This window comes from Pinus tabuliformis, chromosome 9 (assembly GCF_031772625.1).
Source record: "Pinus tabuliformis cultivar Carrire ecotype Pingquan chromosome 9, CPIR1, whole genome shotgun sequence".
Classification (NCBI taxonomy): domain Eukaryota; kingdom Viridiplantae; phylum Streptophyta; class Pinopsida; order Pinales; family Pinaceae; genus Pinus; species Pinus tabuliformis.
Genome location: NC_142307.1, coordinates 981,109,833 through 981,128,721, shown reverse-complemented (window position 1 = coordinate 981,128,721; position 18,889 = coordinate 981,109,833). Strand labels below are relative to the sequence as shown.

General features: G+C 41.8%; 1 protein-coding gene across 1 annotated transcript; it reads right to left on the bottom strand.

Moving 5' to 3' along the window:
- Positions 1-11,087: 11,087 nt before the first annotated feature.
- Positions 11,088-13,288, bottom strand: LOC149152016 (uncharacterized). The gene has a single exon (XM_089441543.1). The coding sequence runs from the start codon at positions 13,130-13,132 to the stop codon at positions 11,330-11,332; it is 1,803 nt and encodes a 600-aa protein (XP_089297669.1). The 5' UTR covers positions 13,133-13,288; the 3' UTR covers positions 11,088-11,329.
- Between the last annotated feature and the right edge of the window lie 5,601 nt (positions 13,289-18,889).

The window sequence follows — 18,889 nt, the reverse complement described above, 5'->3', positions numbered from 1 at the left end:
TTACCAGGGTGCGGATGATGAACCTTCCATTTTTCATTTGCGGGAACATAGAGAGGATGAAAAATTTCATGCAGAACAAGACCCCTCGACAGCAGCTCAACAGTGTTTATCACTTTGCTCTTATCCGGATTTTGGTTGACCATCAGTTGGGATTGCAGGGTATTGCTTGGGAGGAATTCATCTCCCGTGACTTCTTCAGCACTCCACAGGTAGTATCAGAGGCAGAACATGAGATAGGTGGCCCATCTCATCAGTATGAGCGACATGAGACTACTACTATGCCAGTATACATCACCTATCAGAAAGGCAGTAGACCTTTGTTTACAGCAGCAAAGCGAGTGTTATCTCCACCCGGGGTGGAAGGGGCCTCGCTTCTGACATTGGCATCACATGAGCAGGGCAGAGGTAAGGAGCCAGTGCAGGAGGAAGGGCCATCAGGTGAACGAGAGACCGAATTCGTTCTCCTCCATGATGATGAGACAGATATAGAACCAACAAATGCAGAACTTACAGAGATCATCCAGGAGCAGCAATCAGTGATTGAGGCCTTATCCCTTGACTTGGAGAGGGCCAAGTGGAACATGAAGTACCTGGAGTAGAGAAACAAGCAACTTGAGGATCAGCAGGCGATTATGGAGCTGCAAAACATTCGTGAGCATCACCAAGCTGCTCAAAGGAGAAGAGTTGAGCTCACATCATTGGAGCAAGAAATCAATGAGGATTGGGAGGCCCATCTCGAGAGCGTGAACATGCACTTGGAGAGGCTGCTGGACAAGGCCAATCAGGACCTTGCCTTGCTGAGACACATGGCTTATCGTTACAGGACACGAAACATGAGTGCAAGGGCCCGGATAAGGAGTTTGAAGGCGAAATTGAGGAAAGCAACAAGAAAGGAAAAAGAGGCAAAAGAGCAAGATCGGCTTCGAATCTTGGCTGAGGCTTCCTTGGCCCATCATAACACCCCATAGGGAACCTCCAGCCCAAATTTCAAGAAATTTGGGGAATTTTTGGTCACATGACAAATTTTTGGGCAAAACACAGGGTTTTTCTCCCTGTGCGCCGCGCCACTGGTGCGGCGCTAAAAATCTAGAGCTCCAAATGAGGAATGGTTTGCATTTTTGGATTTAACATGGAAAATCACAACTATTGGTGCCCAGACAAGAAATTTTGGCAAGATATGAGTCTCCAAAAGGTCAAAAAAACACCCAAAAATGGCCTCTCTGCCCTTTTTTTGACACACAGGAAGCAGTCTTGGGAGAATGGAGATTTGGAGGGGCAAATGAACACCAAATTCAAAAGTTACAGTGGGGTTAGAAAGTAGACAGGACAGGCTTTCCAACAAGCCCACTTGGGCACATTTTGGACACCTGCAAGTGCCCCAAAATAGGCCCCAAAGTAGCGCGGCACACAGAGGAAAAATTGCCAAACTGCTTCCGTTTCGCGAAATTTCGGTTCGCGACTTCTCCAAGTGGGCCCGCTCATCTACACTTTGGTTTTTTGGCACCGAAGGCGGCATTTAAAGTATTTTTTCTCCAGATTGGCTTCTATCCAAGTGGCGAAGGAAGGCAAACGGTCACCTAAGCCAAATGTCATGTTTGCAGCGCTGCACCTGTAGTTGATGGTTGGCTCTTCATCTCCATTTTGTAATGATTCGAGTAACTCCCCAACCCTTGGGCGTTCTATCTCTTCATGGCACATTCTATATATTGTACGTAAGCTATTTGCAAAGGGTTGGTTAGCTTGTAACTTCTGGGAGACTGTGGGAAAGAAACTCTGTTTCTTCACTGTATATTTTTGACAGAGAATTAATGAAAGGCGGCAGCTCTGTTTCATGAGATTCTTGTGGTTGTGAGTGTAGTAAATGTGTCTCTTATGTTTTCATATGTATTTCGTTATGTTTCATAATTCAATTCATGTTCATTTCCAGTGAAATTTTCTGAGTGAGATTAGGTAGAATTCAATTTTATTGCTCTACTTGTGGGAAAATTTCATGTTCATTGTTTTTCTTGTGTTGAAAAGGATTCATGTAACTATGCCCTTTTCACTTTCTTCAGCAATCTATTCATTCCGCGTTACCTCAAACTAAATTGCTACATTTTCCGTCTGCCTTTCCTCACGGAATAATATGTGCCTTTGTATTATATTCTCTATTTCTTTGCTGACCGTTGGTCTCATACCATCCCAGAAGCTCGGTCATTCATGAAAATGGTTTCTTGTATCCCTATTCACTTACTAGCCTAAGATCAATATTTCAATGTAAGTCATCTCAGACTGTTTTTGCTTATATATTCACTGAGCGTGACTCGGATAGAGCCCTCTCCTGTTCTGGTAGGGCTAGCTACCAGACTAAGTGTGGTTTGTGGTTACCCTGAATTTTGCCTTCCTTCAGCCTAGGGCAGATTTAGGTGCTAACAGAAACCCCGCAGGCTGTCGAGGCACTTCAACCTGAGCTTATGGTTATGTCAGACCCTCATTGTCCTGAGGTTAGTTCCACTTTTGATTAGAAAATTTGTGAAACACCCAAGACTCCTCATCACTCATTTGTATGCACTGAAGATCAATCCAACACACAAATTTCGCTTCATCCATCGGAATCACATGATCCCATCGCTTACGCACTGGAGGAATCATTCACAACAAGCACACTTGCAATGCGTAAGTTGTCTCTTTTTCTCATGTTTGCATGGCTGTCACAGTCAAGAGAGTGCATATGCTTATCATCTATATGCAGTGTGTCACAACACCATGGTAAGTCCATAGAGTGTTTGTCTTATGTTTTCACACTTTTCTTTTATGTGGACGTGTTTAAATTCAAAGTGTGTTGGTCTTCATTGTTATATCTTTCATGTTTGCTAGTTCGCTTGACTGTGCTTCTCACGAACCATGTCTTCATCAACATGGGCCAACGAATGCATTGGTGGCTGCATTGGAAATATCACCACACGTGAGTAGGTCCATGCATTGTGTAGTGTAGGAGTAGGAGTGGTCTTTGCTTCTTGCTTTGCTTTGCTTTCTAGTTTGCATGTTTGTTTGCTTGCTTACTTGGTTTGGTTTGCTTGCGTGCTTGATTTGCTTAGTTGTTTTGCTCTCTCTTTACTTCTGCTTTCTACTTTTGCTTTTTGTTTGCTTGTACCCGTAGGTTAGCCTCCCGTGAAACCGTGTTTGGCTCTCGAGACAAGCCAAGCAAGTCTAAGACCCCAACCTCCCTTACCTACTCAAACCCCGCAACCCGCATAGACCCCAGCTAGCACTGCTCTCCAAAAATGCGCAGAGCAGTCAGGCAACCAGCACTGATCTCTAGAAATATGCAGAGCAGTCTGGCTGCATTGCATTTAGAAACTGTGCAAAGGTGTCCTCCCACGACCCCCATCTCGTAGAAGTGTCCTGTGCCTCAAAATTGCACAGTGTTGTCCAAGTTGTCTTGTCGGTCTTGCATGCAGAAACTGCGCAGATGGGCTTCCCATGGCCTCATCCTGACAGCAATCACTTCTTTCTGAAACCGCGTTAATCCATCGCTCAGTGACTACAGGAAAAGGTGACACGTTGAGATCACTCCCAATGAGTCGAGGAGAAGGTCCAATAGACCAAGTAATGGAAGAGATCAGGACCGCATGCAAACTCCGTCGGATGCATGATCATCTTGAGGGTAAGTATGGTAAGTAAAGAACACCTTTCAAAGTACACCTCTTAGTTGAGTTTGCAGGACTGCTTGTCATTGTCATATCATCCTGTCCTCAGTAACATGCACATGCGCAAACACAAAAAGTCATCTCATGTGTTTCCTCTACATGTCTTGCTTCCTTTTCACTTGTTTGACCAACTGTCGTCTTTGGGATGTTAATTGTGATGCCATGCTTGTGACCTCGTTCTGGTGATGTTGAAGGTTTTGTTTGAGTTGTATTCGCTATGTAAGCATTTATCACACTCACGGACGATGTTGTAAGCATTGTCGCGCAAGTGTCTTCATGGTCGTTCGAAGGTCTATCTGAAGTGTCGCACTTGTCGCTTTCACAATTAGACAGTGCTGTAGTCAGTGACACTGAGACATGTTGTCTTGTTAGTTTGAGGTGTCTTGTCGTCGAGTCACGTTGAGTGTGTGTTCGCAAGGTCATGCATGCACAAGTTCACTTGCTCACACACTTAGTCATTTTGCTAAAACTCTGTCGACCGGACCACCCTCCAACAGCGGGACCTCCACTGAGCTGCACTGCGCAGTATCAACTCTCAGCGATCATGTACTGCTGCCCAGAATTGCGCAGAGCTTGAGGCTACCCCCCAGGCAGTCTGCACTACATAATCCTAGAATCAACTCCACTGAATGTCACCCAGAACAATGCAAAAGTTTCTCAGCAAGCCATCTCAATCTGTGCTGCCGCAAGCAAATATATCAAGCTTCCCGCTAGTCAACCGAAGAGTTTGGCTGGGTAGTGACCCTGGGCTTCACTCCAAAAAATTGCGTAGAAGCTACAAGCATGCCCGCCTCCGCTCACTGAAGAAATTTCGCAGACATAAAGGATAGGCACCTGATACCTGTCATTGCTTTGTCCTCGAAATTTGTGCAGTTCTGTTAGCCAATTCACCTGTCATCTGACTTGCTACTCCTCCTGAAAACTGTGCAATTTTCATGGGTTTTCCTCCTGCTGCCTGACACCCCGCTCAGCCTAGACACTGCACAAAGCTTTCCTGCAAGCCAACCTCCTAGTTCTACGCAGTTTTGGCCAGCGAACTCTTGCAGCCCGCTGCTAGCTTCCCTGGAGAATCTGCGCAGTTTTCACTGCCAATGTCTTCCCTGCTGCCCACACTACCTCCTTGGAAAATTTGTGTCAGCCAAGCCAGATCCTGTAGATGGTCACTGTTGTTCTGAACTGCTCATCTCAGCTTCCCAGTGACCTCCGCGCAATTTTCCTTGACAGTGGCCCGGAGCTGGCATCCCGGACTGAAATGTGCTCTATGTAGTTTCAGATCCTTGTCCTCTCTCCCGATCACCTGAACCCGAAAACGAAAGGTGATGCATCATGGTAGACTACGATATTTCTGGATTTGATGTCGTCTCGTCATGAGTGACTGAAGATATAGGTACATGGATGAGACATGGTGCGTAAACAAACGAGATGAACAAAAAGCGCATGCTAGGAGACTTGTTCGTGAATGGATGAACACATGAAAGGTACCAAGCAGCAAGCGAAGGAGACACATGTGCATGCATGAACTATCAAGCAAACACCAAGACCCTTGAAAACTCTGCACACCTTGCCATGTGGAGGTGACACTATGATATACCACGAGCACACTCACCACTCAACAACACTGCAGCTCGACATGGACACCACCATCAACATGAACATACCTGCACTGTTGTGTTGAGTCATGTCATGAGTCATCTCGGTCACATCACTATTGTGGGTCATACTATGGTAACCAATGTAATGTAACATGGAAGTCCAAGAGACCCACATGTAAAGTTGAAGAGTCATGTAATTCAAACAGTCACAAGGGTCAGTCTCACCATTGGCTCTATATACCCCTCATTTGTACATGCAAAGGACTTTTTCACCTTGGCTCCTCCCACATAGCCTTGAGAGTTTGTAGTCTTTTCTTTGAGGAGCGAGCAATGACTCCAATGCCTCGCTATCAGGGTTAGTGATGTAATGGTGTACGGATGTGTCTTGGAACTTTCCCTTAATTCAGAAGCATGTTAACATGCCAACACATTTTCATGCATGTATTGTATTCGTTTGTAAGACTATTCTTTGGACGCTTATAATGCATGTTGCTTTAACCTGTGTTAAGACAGTTGAATTATTTCAGTGGTTTTAGTACATATGATGTTGGAAATGTGTTGTATTAGTTGTTAACGTTGTCTTGCCCGTGTGGACTATTCTATCAGACACTCGACAGATTCATTATCACAAACTTGTTACAACGACCATCGCATTCGTGTGGACTATTCCATTGGGTGTTGTACGTGCTATCTGTTCACCTTATGTTTGTGACTGTCGCATCTATGTGGATTACTCCGCTAGAAGTTGTGCATGTCCTGCTGCGTTGTGTGTCTCTAATAGAGTTAGGACTATTCCCTTTTGACTTCAGACTCACTTTCAGCTTCTCCCTCCGCAGTGAAAGAACTTTGCACAAGTGACATTAAGCACTCACCAGGGACACGAACCTCGTTGTTTGAAGACAAAGTAAACCACTCTCATGCGATGACAAACAAGAGCTAAGGCAAATCTCTAAAATAATGGTAACCGGGCCATCATACCGAATGAGACTCCTACACCAAACGGTGTGAGGTTTAGTTGGGATTTCATACTAGGGAGATCCGCTAAATGTTGGTGGATCCAACACCGTTAACACTCCCCAATAAAAGTTCGCCAAAGACTGTGTCTTTGGCCCAAATGAAGCTCCAATGATGAAATCGGCGCAAGTATATGTGTATCATGTCCTCTCCGCTACAACGCCCTCCACTATGCTCTGCGCGGTGCGACGCTCAATGCCTCACTTTTGTGTAGGCACACTTTTGGCACGCTTCTCACCAACTCGCCCATGCTGCCAGTCGTGTCAACTTGGGTGCCCCTCCTCCATGTAAGCGCGCTCATTGCACTCCAAGTCAATTTTTTGACTCTCTAAACGCGCACGACCCATCATAAGCGCCCATTGACGTTAGTGCCAACTCGGGGCCTAACACTCAACGTACCAAGTCATCTTATCTCGATTGAGCACCCAACTTGCCATGTCATCTCATCTGGTGATGTGATGGCCACGCTCGAGACACCCAATTAAGATGTGAGCACGCCCACACACCGAGGGATATGACATTCATACACAAATACATGCCCTTGCACAAGGATACGTGTAGGTATTATTTTTTCTACATCTATATAAAACAATATAATTTAAAATATTGATATTCTTTAAAAATACAATATGCGAAGTCAAACTGACAACATAACTTCGTTATTTTACATTGCATGTGTTTTAATAGATGTTTAATCACTAATTTAAATTTATTTTTAAAGTAAACTGGTTTTTCGTGGTGTTATTGAATTGTAGTTAAATGTGTGCATTGTGTTTACTTCTTGATATTGATATTGATATTCAATACGGTGATGTTTTATATTTGCATGCAATGTGTTTTATTTTATTTTTTATTAACTTTTAATAAACACATTTCTAAATTTATTGTAATTTAAAAAAGACTTATAATTTATTAATTAAATAATTATAATAATATATTATAAAATATTAATTAAATGTTTAAATAATTATAATAATATATTATAAAATATTAATTAAATGTTTAAATTATTTACTAGGACAATTTAATTAGTGATAGTTTCCTTAGGTAAAAACCATGAAATTTAAAATTCAAATCTCATGAAATTTAAAATTCAAATCGCATAGATCAAACACTCACCAAAAAAATATTTAAATTGAATCATTATCAAAAAAAATAAAAAAAAAATTGAGACTGTTAAGGCCGCCATCACCTTTAGGGTGCGTAAGCACGCTCGACTAATAAGGAGAGGTACTCGACCCCAAGGGAGAGGAGAGGAGAGGGCTTCGCTCTTTTCTCTCTCTGAACCGAGCGCTGGTAAGGACCGGAGGGCCAGCTTGGGCGTGTCAAGTAGCCGTAAAACACACGCAAATGGTCTTCAGACGAAATTCCACTCTCGATGCATGCCTCTGGAAAACTACCGCAACATAGGCTGGGGACAACCTGATTCATCGCTGGGGACATTGGCTACTCCTACAACGGCTGGAACGTAGGCTCCCGAATATATATAATGGCTGTGGACAATTAATAGACGCTCGACCAAAGAAAGAAGTAAGTGGCTGCTGGTCATTCTTTATATATGTAATTATAATTCTTTATATACGTAATTATGCCAACTAACTAAGGTAGCCGGATTTCACATATGATTATAGGGGTTGTCGATTTGGCTCTTTCTTCGGGTGTAAAGTTTCAATTTACTTATTGGGTGGGGGGGCTTATGGTCGGCTTTGTTCAAGAACCATTTCACTGGATATCACCTTATATAAGATCTCAACCGATGGAATGAGTTGGGGTAGAGTAGGTTCGGTTAGCCGGCCCACGCTCCTAAGATGAAGATTGAAGGTTCGAAGCCCGCTTGCCCCTACCTATTGATCAGTGATCGGAGCTGTGCTTATGCAAAAGGGCCAACCACTAGAGAACAGAAAATGAACAGTTTTCTATCTCTTACAAGGAAATGATGCCATTATGCATGCTTCGGAGAAGTTCAAGCAGTTATCGGCTAATCAATCATCCATCCAGCCGCCCCGCCATGTACTCCAGTAATCATGCATGGATAGCAAGGTAAGCTACCTACTAAAAGGTTCAATTTACTTATTGGGTGGGGGGGCTTATGGTCGAGCCTGCTTACGCATCCTCGTTGAATCGATCATCCAGCCGTGTCTCATCAGTTCTGACTTTAGTGAATAAATAAGGCAGTGAAACGATATCTGCTGAAGTGCTAACTGTCTGTATAGATAGATAATAAGGCAGTTCACGACGTGCCTGCTGAAAAAAAAAAATTGTTTAAATTGAATCATTTCTTAAATGTTTATTATAAAATAAATAAAAATAATATAATTATAAAATTTTATTTTTTACGACCAAATTAAATTTTTTTGATTATATATATATAACCCTAATACACAATAAAATACATATTTTTACAAATTTAATTAAATAAAACAAACTAACACAAAATATTAATAAGATAAAATGTTCAATTAAATATATGAATACAATAGAGAAAGCTAATAATTAAATATAAAAATAAAATTTCAAACTAATTTTTTTAATTATTAAATTTAATTTTAATCAATTTTAGCGATTAACGTGTTTATGGAGTAAATTAATTGGCAATTGCCTAAACTCTAAAAAAAATTATGGCAGCTAAGGTTTTGCTTTAGTGGTTTAATTTATCTTTAGATTGTGTGAATTTTTTGCAAATCGTTTAATGGCAAATTTCGTTGATCCAATGAAAAAGACGAATTCTTTTGTAGACATGGTTGTCGGTCAACCAAGCTCTTCTTCAGTTTCATACAGTTCCATGCTGAAATTCAATTCTGGTCTTTGGGTGGTGCAAGAAGTTCCTTCCCTCAACGTTCCTATGGATGAGGAAGCTTTCAGCTATGAAAAATATTTTTTGGAACAAGGTTTGGTTTGCAGTTTTAATGGGTATTGGCCATGACTCAATGATCTACTTGAATGGATCTAGGAGACATGGAAGCCTCTTTTGATGGATGAGTTGAATATTTACCCTGCGATAGAAGGTTTTCCGTTGTAGTTTTTGATAATATTGAGGACAAGAAGGCCATTTGCAAAGCCAAACTGTGCTTTTGGGGTAGTGTTAGTCTCTTCATGCAACCCTAGACTCCCACTTTTGATCCAATAACGACATCAATCTCCACGATTCCAGTGTAGGTAAGGATTCCAAACCTTCCCCTGCATTTTTGGAATCTTATATTGCTATCTTCTATTAGGAATGTGTTAGGAAAGTTTTATTGTTGTAGTCCAAAAAACAGGAAATTTTATAATACTATTTATGCCCAATATGTGTGGAGATGGACTTCAACAAGGGGTTTCCCGTTGAGATTAATCTGATGGCTCTAAACTAAGTTTGGGTCCAAAAACTCGACTATGAAAATGTTTCATTTCAGTGTAAAACATGCTATGAAACATGGTATGTAATTAAAAACTGCCCCAACCATTTACATAATAGTAAAGATCGGAAAAAACCGGAGGCCCAAATGGCAAGAAGGAGCCGAGGATGATCGCTATACAATATACAAAGAGGAAGAGCTTTAGGATAAGAAAGAACCAGAAGATAAGAAGGAAAGTTTTATTCCTTCTTAAAAGTTTTATTCCTTTTTTCGGCGAATATTCCTTGTGATTTTCGCCGGAAAAAAAAATCTCTCTAACTTGATATGGATCACAGAAGCCTGAACTCTATTAGATAAGAAGGAAGTAGATACCGCCAAAGAAAATACATTAGCGGCAACATAAATTAAGTAGAAAAAAACACATGCCTTTGAGGATCCTCTAGACTTAGCGAAAGTGGAAAAATAACAAACCCTCATGAGAAATAGATCCCCTCCTAACTAACATCTTCTTGGGCAAATCATGTGGATGAGTAAATATTCAAAAATCACTTAAGAAAGATATGCGAGAAATAGAAGAAAACACAGGTTGGACAAGTTGGGAAGAAAAGAAAAGATATTTCACCAAGGAAATCAGAAGTCAAACTAAATCAAATCAAAAGTAGTGAATAATGGAATGTAAATGTGTCTCGATATTTGGGTTTTTTTGAAAAAATTTAAGTGGAAAGGGCATGAAATTTTTGTGTCACAGGGAGCTTGATGGAGGATTTGGGTTGAGCCTCTATGCTCAATTTTGAACTTGGAAGGAAGTTTGGAATATGTAAAAGTTCTAGACTTGTAACCATTTTTTTTGTAATAATACAAATTCTTCCCTCTTTAAACAAAACCAAAAAAAAATCCTATATCCTAATTTAATATTTCACTTGATGCTAATATAAAATATTTCCCATACAAGACTATATATAGATATTGCAAATTTAATTAAATAAAACAAAGTAGACATATTACAAACTTAATTAAATAAAAGATATTCACGATATCTAAAAGATTATATTCCACTACAATAATATTAAAAATAAAAACAAATTAATAAAACCAATGATGAGTGATGAGCAACATTAGTGTTGGAGTATGTCTTAATACTGCGTTTGATTGGTTAAGAGTTTGTGGATATAAGGAAACAGGGTAATTGCCCAAAATCCAGAGGTATGTGGCAGGAGGCATGTGGTAGGAGTGAAACCCCGCCCCTTATAGACTACTAACGAGTTATTCCAGGGGTGTGGTTTTCTTCGAATAACGATGATGAGTCAGCCTCGAATAACGATGATGAGTCAGCCTGCATTCACAGATTGCAGCTGTCCTCACTGCTAATTTAACAACTAAATTATGATAAATTTTCTCACTTTAAAAACATACTTCAATACTGTACAAGTTGAAAAAAAAAATATTAAAAACACACATAAAGAAAGTTGCGAGTAACTGCACACAACATTGAAGAAAATATTCCATACAAGTGTATCTAAAAGCATAATCGCTCATGGGGCTTAATTGAACACAAATAAATCCATAATTTAACACATACAGAGTAAAACATCACCCTGCCTCGCATGAAGAGCGTGCAAAACAGTTAAACAGTTACCCCAAATTTCTGGTGGCTCAAATCAGTGTTCATGTCCTCTGGACTGGTAGGAATTCATCGAATTCATCGATGATGTCCTCTGGACTGGTAGAGTTCAAGGCGGCATTTGGCCTCTGGAAGCAGATCCTCTAAGAGAGAATGATGAATGAGATTAACCTGCTTCGATGCCCATTTCAGGGCTGCCAATGCCTCTGCTTTTGCAAGAGCTTCACTGTCACCTACATGTAAAGCAATGTAACACAGAAGAATCAGAGCAGGAATCTGAGCCAACTCTTCTCCAAAGTATACAAGCTGGACCAGCTGCGGAGCACTGGAGGAATGCTCAAGAATGGCATTGGAACGCTCCGTGTGTAAATAATTTTCTGTGCAGGCAAACTTCGTGAGAGCAATTGCTGTCTCTCTAGACACAGATAATTCTTTGTGATCCAGATTTTTCACTAGGGCAGGAATTGGCCTGGTTTCTTTAGTAGGGAAGATCCGAGCAAGGCACCCAATGGTTCTAATGCAAGGAATCAGAAGTTGAGGTTCGGGATCATCTTCTTGTATAATTATGAGAAGCTGGTCAACCAGTGCCTTGGCAGCAACAGAGTTGGTTTTGAAAGCAGATCTTCTCAAATCGGTGTTGTGTTCTGCTACAACAGCAATCTCCATTACTGCCATGGCAGAATTATACTTCACTTCATCTTTGCCCTTTTCTAAGAGCATTGCAAAACAAAGCAAAGCCTTGGACTCTGTTATACTTTTACAAGTATTTATGTTGTTCTTGGCAAGTTTCCAGAGAGCCCTAGCAGCTTCTGCTTTCATTGAGGCCTTAATGATTGGATCCTCTGCTTCCTTGCCTTTCAGATTGAGGCCTGATAATGAGGGCGTTCCAAGATCTTTGTTGGCATTTTTGGTATGAATATGAGTCTGAGTAAGACGATAATTATCTTTTGTTGCCATACTCACAACAGAATGGATGTTCATGGCCGCCTCGGTAGCTATGGTATAGTTGCTGTGATCGGGAACGGTTTCGAAGGCCAAATGCCCAACCAGTGACCTAATGATGCCGCTCTGGGCAAAAAGTTCCTGTGAGTCAGGGTCACTGGAGAGCAACTGAGACAAAGCCCAGGCAACCATGGTCTGGACCTTCATGGAACTATCGTCCTTCAAGACCTTAGCAAAAACAGAGCACACACCCTCCCGAATCATGTGCCTAATGTGTTGAGGATCCTTACCCAGTTCGCCCAGGGCTTTTGCGGCGGCTTCCTGCGCTTCTACTGTGCTTGTTTCCTTGATGACCTTCAGCAAGGGCCCGATTCCCCCTTCTTCCACAATCAATTTCCCGTTGCGCTCGTGGCTCTGTACCAGAGACACCAACGAGGCTGCGGCCTCGGCTTTCTCTTCGGGGCTTCTCCCCGTGTGCAGGCACGCAATTTGTTCCCAAATGAAGCCGAGAATGGGATCGTTGCTGGCAATGGGAGGCAACCCCAAGACGTTCCATTCCCTTTCTCCGCTGGCAGACACATTCAGAAGCCACGCCACGTCACCAATCGAGCTGTCGAGTAAGAGGGTCATCTTCCTGAAGGCCGCAGCCGATGTAATGGTGAAGAGCCGCTTGAGCATCGCGTTGCGCCCGCATCTGGTGAGCAATAGAAGGGCTTTTTCCAGAGTTTGATTGATTTCTTTCGCGATTCGACCCGTGGGCCTCTCGTACAGCACCCCTGCGGCTTGCGCGGCCTGGCGCAGCAAGGAGGCTAATTTGTCCGTCCGGATCTTCACCTCGAGGCATTCCTGCTTGAAGGAATGAGCTTCTTTGGCCAATTTGGATGCCTCATCCGCTAATTGGATAAGCGACACCAGCGTCTGCTTTATGACCTCCGCCATTCTGCTCTGGACCTGGCAACTTGGCAAGATAAGAACTGGCTTTCCGATTCCCCTTTCACAGCGCAGACGGTTGCTTCCTTCATGCCTTCATACCTTCATACTGCCCATGGCGGCGGCGGCTCATTCCACGAAAACGCGATTTCCATGGCCATAGGATTTGGTCAGTCGGACAATTTCTACGCTGTGTCGGGATGAGATATTGACCTTCAAATAGTCAACCTTGTGGATTTGGTCAAAATCTGCTCCAACGCCGAAAGTGGTCAACACTATGAATTTTGACCTTATTTCCCAGTGATTTTTAAAAATTTCAACAGCATCACATTAAAAACGTAATTTACTATTTCATAAATATAATATAAAATGTTTTGAATTTATATAGATTATTCATAAATATAATAGGGATAGACGTAAGATTCCCTGAAGAGGATTAGTGGGGCTGGGTAGGTGCGCACTATGTAGGGCAGCTGTGGAGGACACTTGTCACATATTTTAACAGCGCTCTTTTGCCGCTGCTGTGTGACAGGAGGTACTCACTCATCTACATAGGTTATTTGTCGAATCGTTCATCGGTAGACAAATGCATTTCTTAACCAGGAACACAAAGCCTTTACATTTTCTGGGGCATATGGAGAGTTAGAAATTCCTTGATTTTTTGACGGGATGATATTTTTTTGGTTAAGCAAGAAGGAATTTTTATATTAACCACAATAATAATATTACATATTTTACAAGGTAAATTTCGCGTTTACCCAAAAAGGTCCTTATGTCTTAACTAAAGTGGAAATGGCTTAAACTTTTTACAAAAATGGAACCAACCACTTAAACGAGTGAAAAGTCTAACACTCAAAATAATTACATTTTCTACCATGAAAAAACGGCGGTGCATCGCCCTCCCACTGCGCTTAGTGAACCTCCGCCTAGCGAAATCAGTGATTACCATTTATCGTTGAGATGAAAAATCTCCTCATTTGATCGCTGTGTTGCCATTCATCCATACAACGATCAATGAACAGACAAACCTGCATTGCTCCCAGAATTGTTCCTCACGCCGTTGTATCCTTGGTCTTCCTCCTCTGCTCTCCACCTTTCCCATTGCTCCATATCTTTGGCAGCCTGACAGAGATAGTCCTCAAACAGTTTGCCTGGGGGTAATAGCTCCCAGACATGTCGGGTGTCCCTTTCCTTATTAATCACTCCTTCGTTCGCCAAATGATCTGCTACCATGTTAGCCTTTCTTTTCACATGGACAAAGCTTTAGTCTTTAAGGTTTGCAGGTGGGAGTGAATACGGTGAAAGACTTGCGAGAGCCTCCAGAGTTTCAACACTTTATCCGGTGCTGTACCATTGCAAATTTTCTTGGCGCTCTGATAATCAGTTTCGAATCTGCTTCAATGATGATATTATGTGAATCTGAATTCACCAACATTTTCAAGCATTACTCTAGGGCCATGAGTTCCGCCATGTTATTAGTGGTCTTCCCCAAGTGGCCATGAAAGATTTTCTTTATTTGCCCTTGTTCATCTCTTATGACACCTCCAAAACCAGCGAACCCTGGGTTGCCCTTAGATGCTCCATCTATATTGACCTTTAAAAAACCATGAGTAGGAGGCTTCCAAATGTTTATATCTGAATTTATTTGGCTTACTCCCTTGATAATTCCCCGTGGGCTTATGGATTGAAGACCCAACTGTAGTAGAATACTTGCATCTTGGGGTAGAGGAGGGTCCTTAGGCAGAGTCTTCAGCAAGCTACTAACTGTATCTTTAAGTTGCCTTAAAATTTGGTCAATTATGTGTTGGGGCTTGCTAGCTTTGTTCTTGAAGATCCGACTGTTGTGTTCTTTCCATACATTCTAGATAACAAACCCTGGAACTAGGGTCCAGGCTCTATTAATAATTTCATTCCCCGAGAAGTTTTTCCTCCAGTTCCTCAAAGTGTTGGAGATGCTGAGTCTGTCCCTATCAGTATGTTTAAAGATTGTTGCCACCCAGTCCCACACAGTGGAGGTGAAAGGGCAGAGGTTAAGAAGGTGATTCATCGTCTCCTCTTGAGAGTTGCAAAGGTAGCATTTGGATGGTCTAGTGAAGCCTTTTTTCAGGAGATTTTCCCAAGTTAAGATTTTTCTTTGATGAACTAGCCAAATAAATAATTTTATTTTCATCCAGTGAGGGTTCTGCCAAAGATTCTTCCAAACTTGATCAGGATTGGGATAGTTAAAACCTATTACTACCTGTTTTGCTTCTTTGAGATTAAAGTTGCCTTCAGTGTTCTTTCCCCATCTTAGTTGGTTAGGCAAGGAGGATACCAGAATCCTTGTATGCTCTAGTTCCTGGGTAAGAGAGTCTACCTAGGCTCTCAGAGGACTCTCTTCATTGTGGCCTAGATCCTTCCAAGTTCTACGTTCCTTTCCTGGTTCCAGAATTCTTTCACCATAAGTGGACCTTTGTTGTCTATGTCATTCTCGAGAGCTGCTAATTCATCCTTGTACAAGTTGGGTTCCTGTTGCCAGTTATCCTCCCAAAATCATGCTAGATTTCCAGCTCGAATTTCCCAGAAACTATGTTGCTGAACAATACTTTTGTTTTCCCAAGCAAGGTTCCAAATATGGGAGCCCTTAATGTTCCCTGACATTCTAATGTGATCTTTCTCCTGCCAATTCTTGGCATATTTTTGTTTCCAAAGCTTAGCCCAGGGAGTAGCCGATTCCTTGATCCATCTCCACCAGAGTTTAGCTCCTGAAACCTTGCTGATGGTTTCAGGATCATGAAGCCCCAAGCCACCGTGGCTCTTAGGTTTGCAGATTTTATCCCAAGCTACTAAAGCCCATTTATTTTTCACTTCTCCTTTGCCCCATAGAAAATCCCTTTGTATGCTCCTGATCTGTTGTGTGACTCCTTTAGAAGCAGGAGAAGTAGAAAACATGTAAATGGGAATGGCCTACAGTACAACCTGTGTGAGCACAAGGCACCCTGCCAAGTTTAAAGATCTGCAAGTCCATTTCCTGATCTTGTCCTGCATATTATTTATAGTTGGCTCCCACACTTCCTTGCTGAGAGGTTTATCTGTAAGAGGTATGCCCAAATACTTGGAAGGTAGCTGGTCCCTTTGAAATCCAAGAATTCTGGTGATATTTCTTTGAATAGCAATGTCAGTATTAAAGAAAAAAACTTTTGATTAGCAGAGGCTCACCTCTGTGCCAACAGCCTAAGCAAAGTCATTCAAAATTTGTTTGATCGTTCTGGCCTCCCTGATTATGGGTAAGCCCTGCATCATTGTGTCATCCACAAATTGTTGATGTGTGTTTGCTACTCCATCCATGGTGAGTTTGAGGCCTTGGATTCTTCCTTCAACATTAGCTATTTTAATTGCTCTACCAAGCCCTTCCATCATGAGAACAAATAGGAAGGGTGAGAGCGGATCCCCTTGTTTGAGGCCTCTGGAGGGTGTGAAGAGTCTTGAAGGAGCGCCATTAAGCAGGATGGAGAAATTAGTTGTGGTAACTAGTGCCATCACCCATAGTATCCAGTTTTGGTCGAAGCCATAGGCTTTTAGAATTGCTCTTATATAAGACCAACTAAGCTTGTCATAGGCTTTCGCTAGATCTAATTGAATGATCATACCAACTTGTTTGTTGCTTTTGAGCAAGTGTACCACCTCATGAGCTTGGATAATATTATTGAGGATTTGTCTTCCTTCCACATAACCTGTTTGCTCCTCTGAGATGAGAGCTAGTAAGAGTGGCTTGAGTCTGTTGGCTATCACCTTAGAAATAACTTTATACACCACATTACGAAGGGCTATGGGTTTGAAGCCATCCGGAGTCATGGCATTTTCCTTTTTTGGGATCAGAGCTATGAAGGATGCACTGAACACCTTCAGAACCTTTTTGGATCTTCTTGAGTCTTCCACCACCTCAAGGATGTCCTTTTTAACTGTTTTCCAACATGCTTTGAAGAAGTCTACATTAAAACCATTCGGGTCTGGAGCTTTTCCATTTTTCATTTCATTGATCACCTCACTGACCTTCTCTTTCGACACTAGCCTGTTAAGATTGTGGTTATCTTCTCTAGTGACCAGCTGAGGGATGTACTGTGTGAAATGGTTGATGAACTTGGATCTGTCCTCCAGGGGCTCCTCTGCAATACTGAGGAAGTGTTGTACAAGGAGAGATTCCATGTCTTTGTGAGAGAAAATTTCTCTCCCTTGAGAGTCTTTGAGCTTTGTAATTCTGTTGTGTGCCCTATGATCCATGGTGGATTTGTGGAGGAACTTCATGTTTCTTTCTCCCTCTTTTATCCGTTGTATCCTTGACTTCTGCCTCCAAAAAATCTCCTCTTGTAAGCACCGATCTTCCCATTCTTCCTGCAAAGTTTTAGCTAGCTTTTTCCGCTCCTCGGTAAAGCCCTCTGCGATGTTGATCCTATTGATTTCCTGGAGTTTTTGCTCAGCTTCTCTTTTGGCTTTGAAGATATTTCCAAATTCCTTTTTGTTCTAGCTTTTAAGCTTGGCTTTGATATGTTTAAGTTTCTGTTGGAGCATGAACATTTTGGTGCCTTGAGTGTTTAGATCCTCTTTCCACCATTTGTCAATATTACTGTTGAATTCAGGATGAGAGAGCCAGGCATTCTCAAACTTGAAAGGTCTGTTTTTTGGTATGCCCATAAAAGTGGCTTCCAGCTGAACAGGCCAATGATCCGAACCTCCAAAGGGAAGAATAGAAGCTGTCATGGCCGGGCCTGAGAGAAAGAGTTCCTCTGAGATAATAAATCTGTCTAATTTAGAGGTGACTTGTGAAGCCCCTCCCCTCTTGTTGTTCCAGGTGAAGGTCCCATTTATTGTTTCTATGTCCACTAACCCCATATTCATTATGAAGTTCTGGAAAGCCGTGGAATCTCTACTTAGCTGCCTGTTGCCCCCTTTTTTCTTTGTAAGAGATTTTATCATATTGAAGTCTCCTGCAACGATCCAGGGCATATTAGGGTATCTTGCTCTTAGTTCCTCAAGGGAGGTAAGAAGCTTGAATTTATCTTCTTGCTTTTGAGGGCCATATACATTAGTGATCATGTATATCTCCTTATCCCCTAAAGGTTGACATACCAAAGAAAGATAGTTCCTAGATGCCTCAACATCTAGTATTCCAAATTTTTGTGGATCCCATGGCGTGAGAATCCCCCTGCTGAGTTTTTTTCTTTAACCTCTAGATATTCATACTTGATTAGCCATTTCTTATGTATTTCTCTAATCTTATCCATCGAGCATTTTGTCTCCTGAATAAACACCATATTTGGTATTAGCGGATGATACTTGAAGCGGGAGAGACTAATATCAAAATCTCAATTTTTTTTCTTAGAGAAAGGCCCGGTGAAATATAAAGTCAACTGTAGACACTTTAGGACATCTGCCACACATACTCGCTCAATTTTTTTGATAGGGAAACATCTAAATGGATTTGTGGCCGTGAGATACTCATTTAATTAGCCCAAAAGTTTGCTACAAATTCAAATGGTGTAGTGTTTAGGGATCAAATACAAGGGCAAGACTCTTTGCTCTATGGGGCACACTTTTTTGTGCCAGATCACTGGTCATTGATGAGATAGATATTTTTGGAAATTCCAAAGTCATCATATATTAGGCAAATTAACAATCAAATCTGCAAGCCCCGACTCTGATGCATTGGATGTATCGGATTAGGTCACTACTTTCATCTTTCTACAGACTATCTGTCACCCACATATTTAGAGAGCAAAATGTGGAGGC

Bases quoted from the DNA above. Each gene is read 5' to 3' on its own strand.
- LOC149152016 (XM_089441543.1), bottom strand. From the start codon at position 13,132: ATGGCGGAGGTCATAAAGCAGACGCTGGTGTCGCTTATCCAATTAGCG.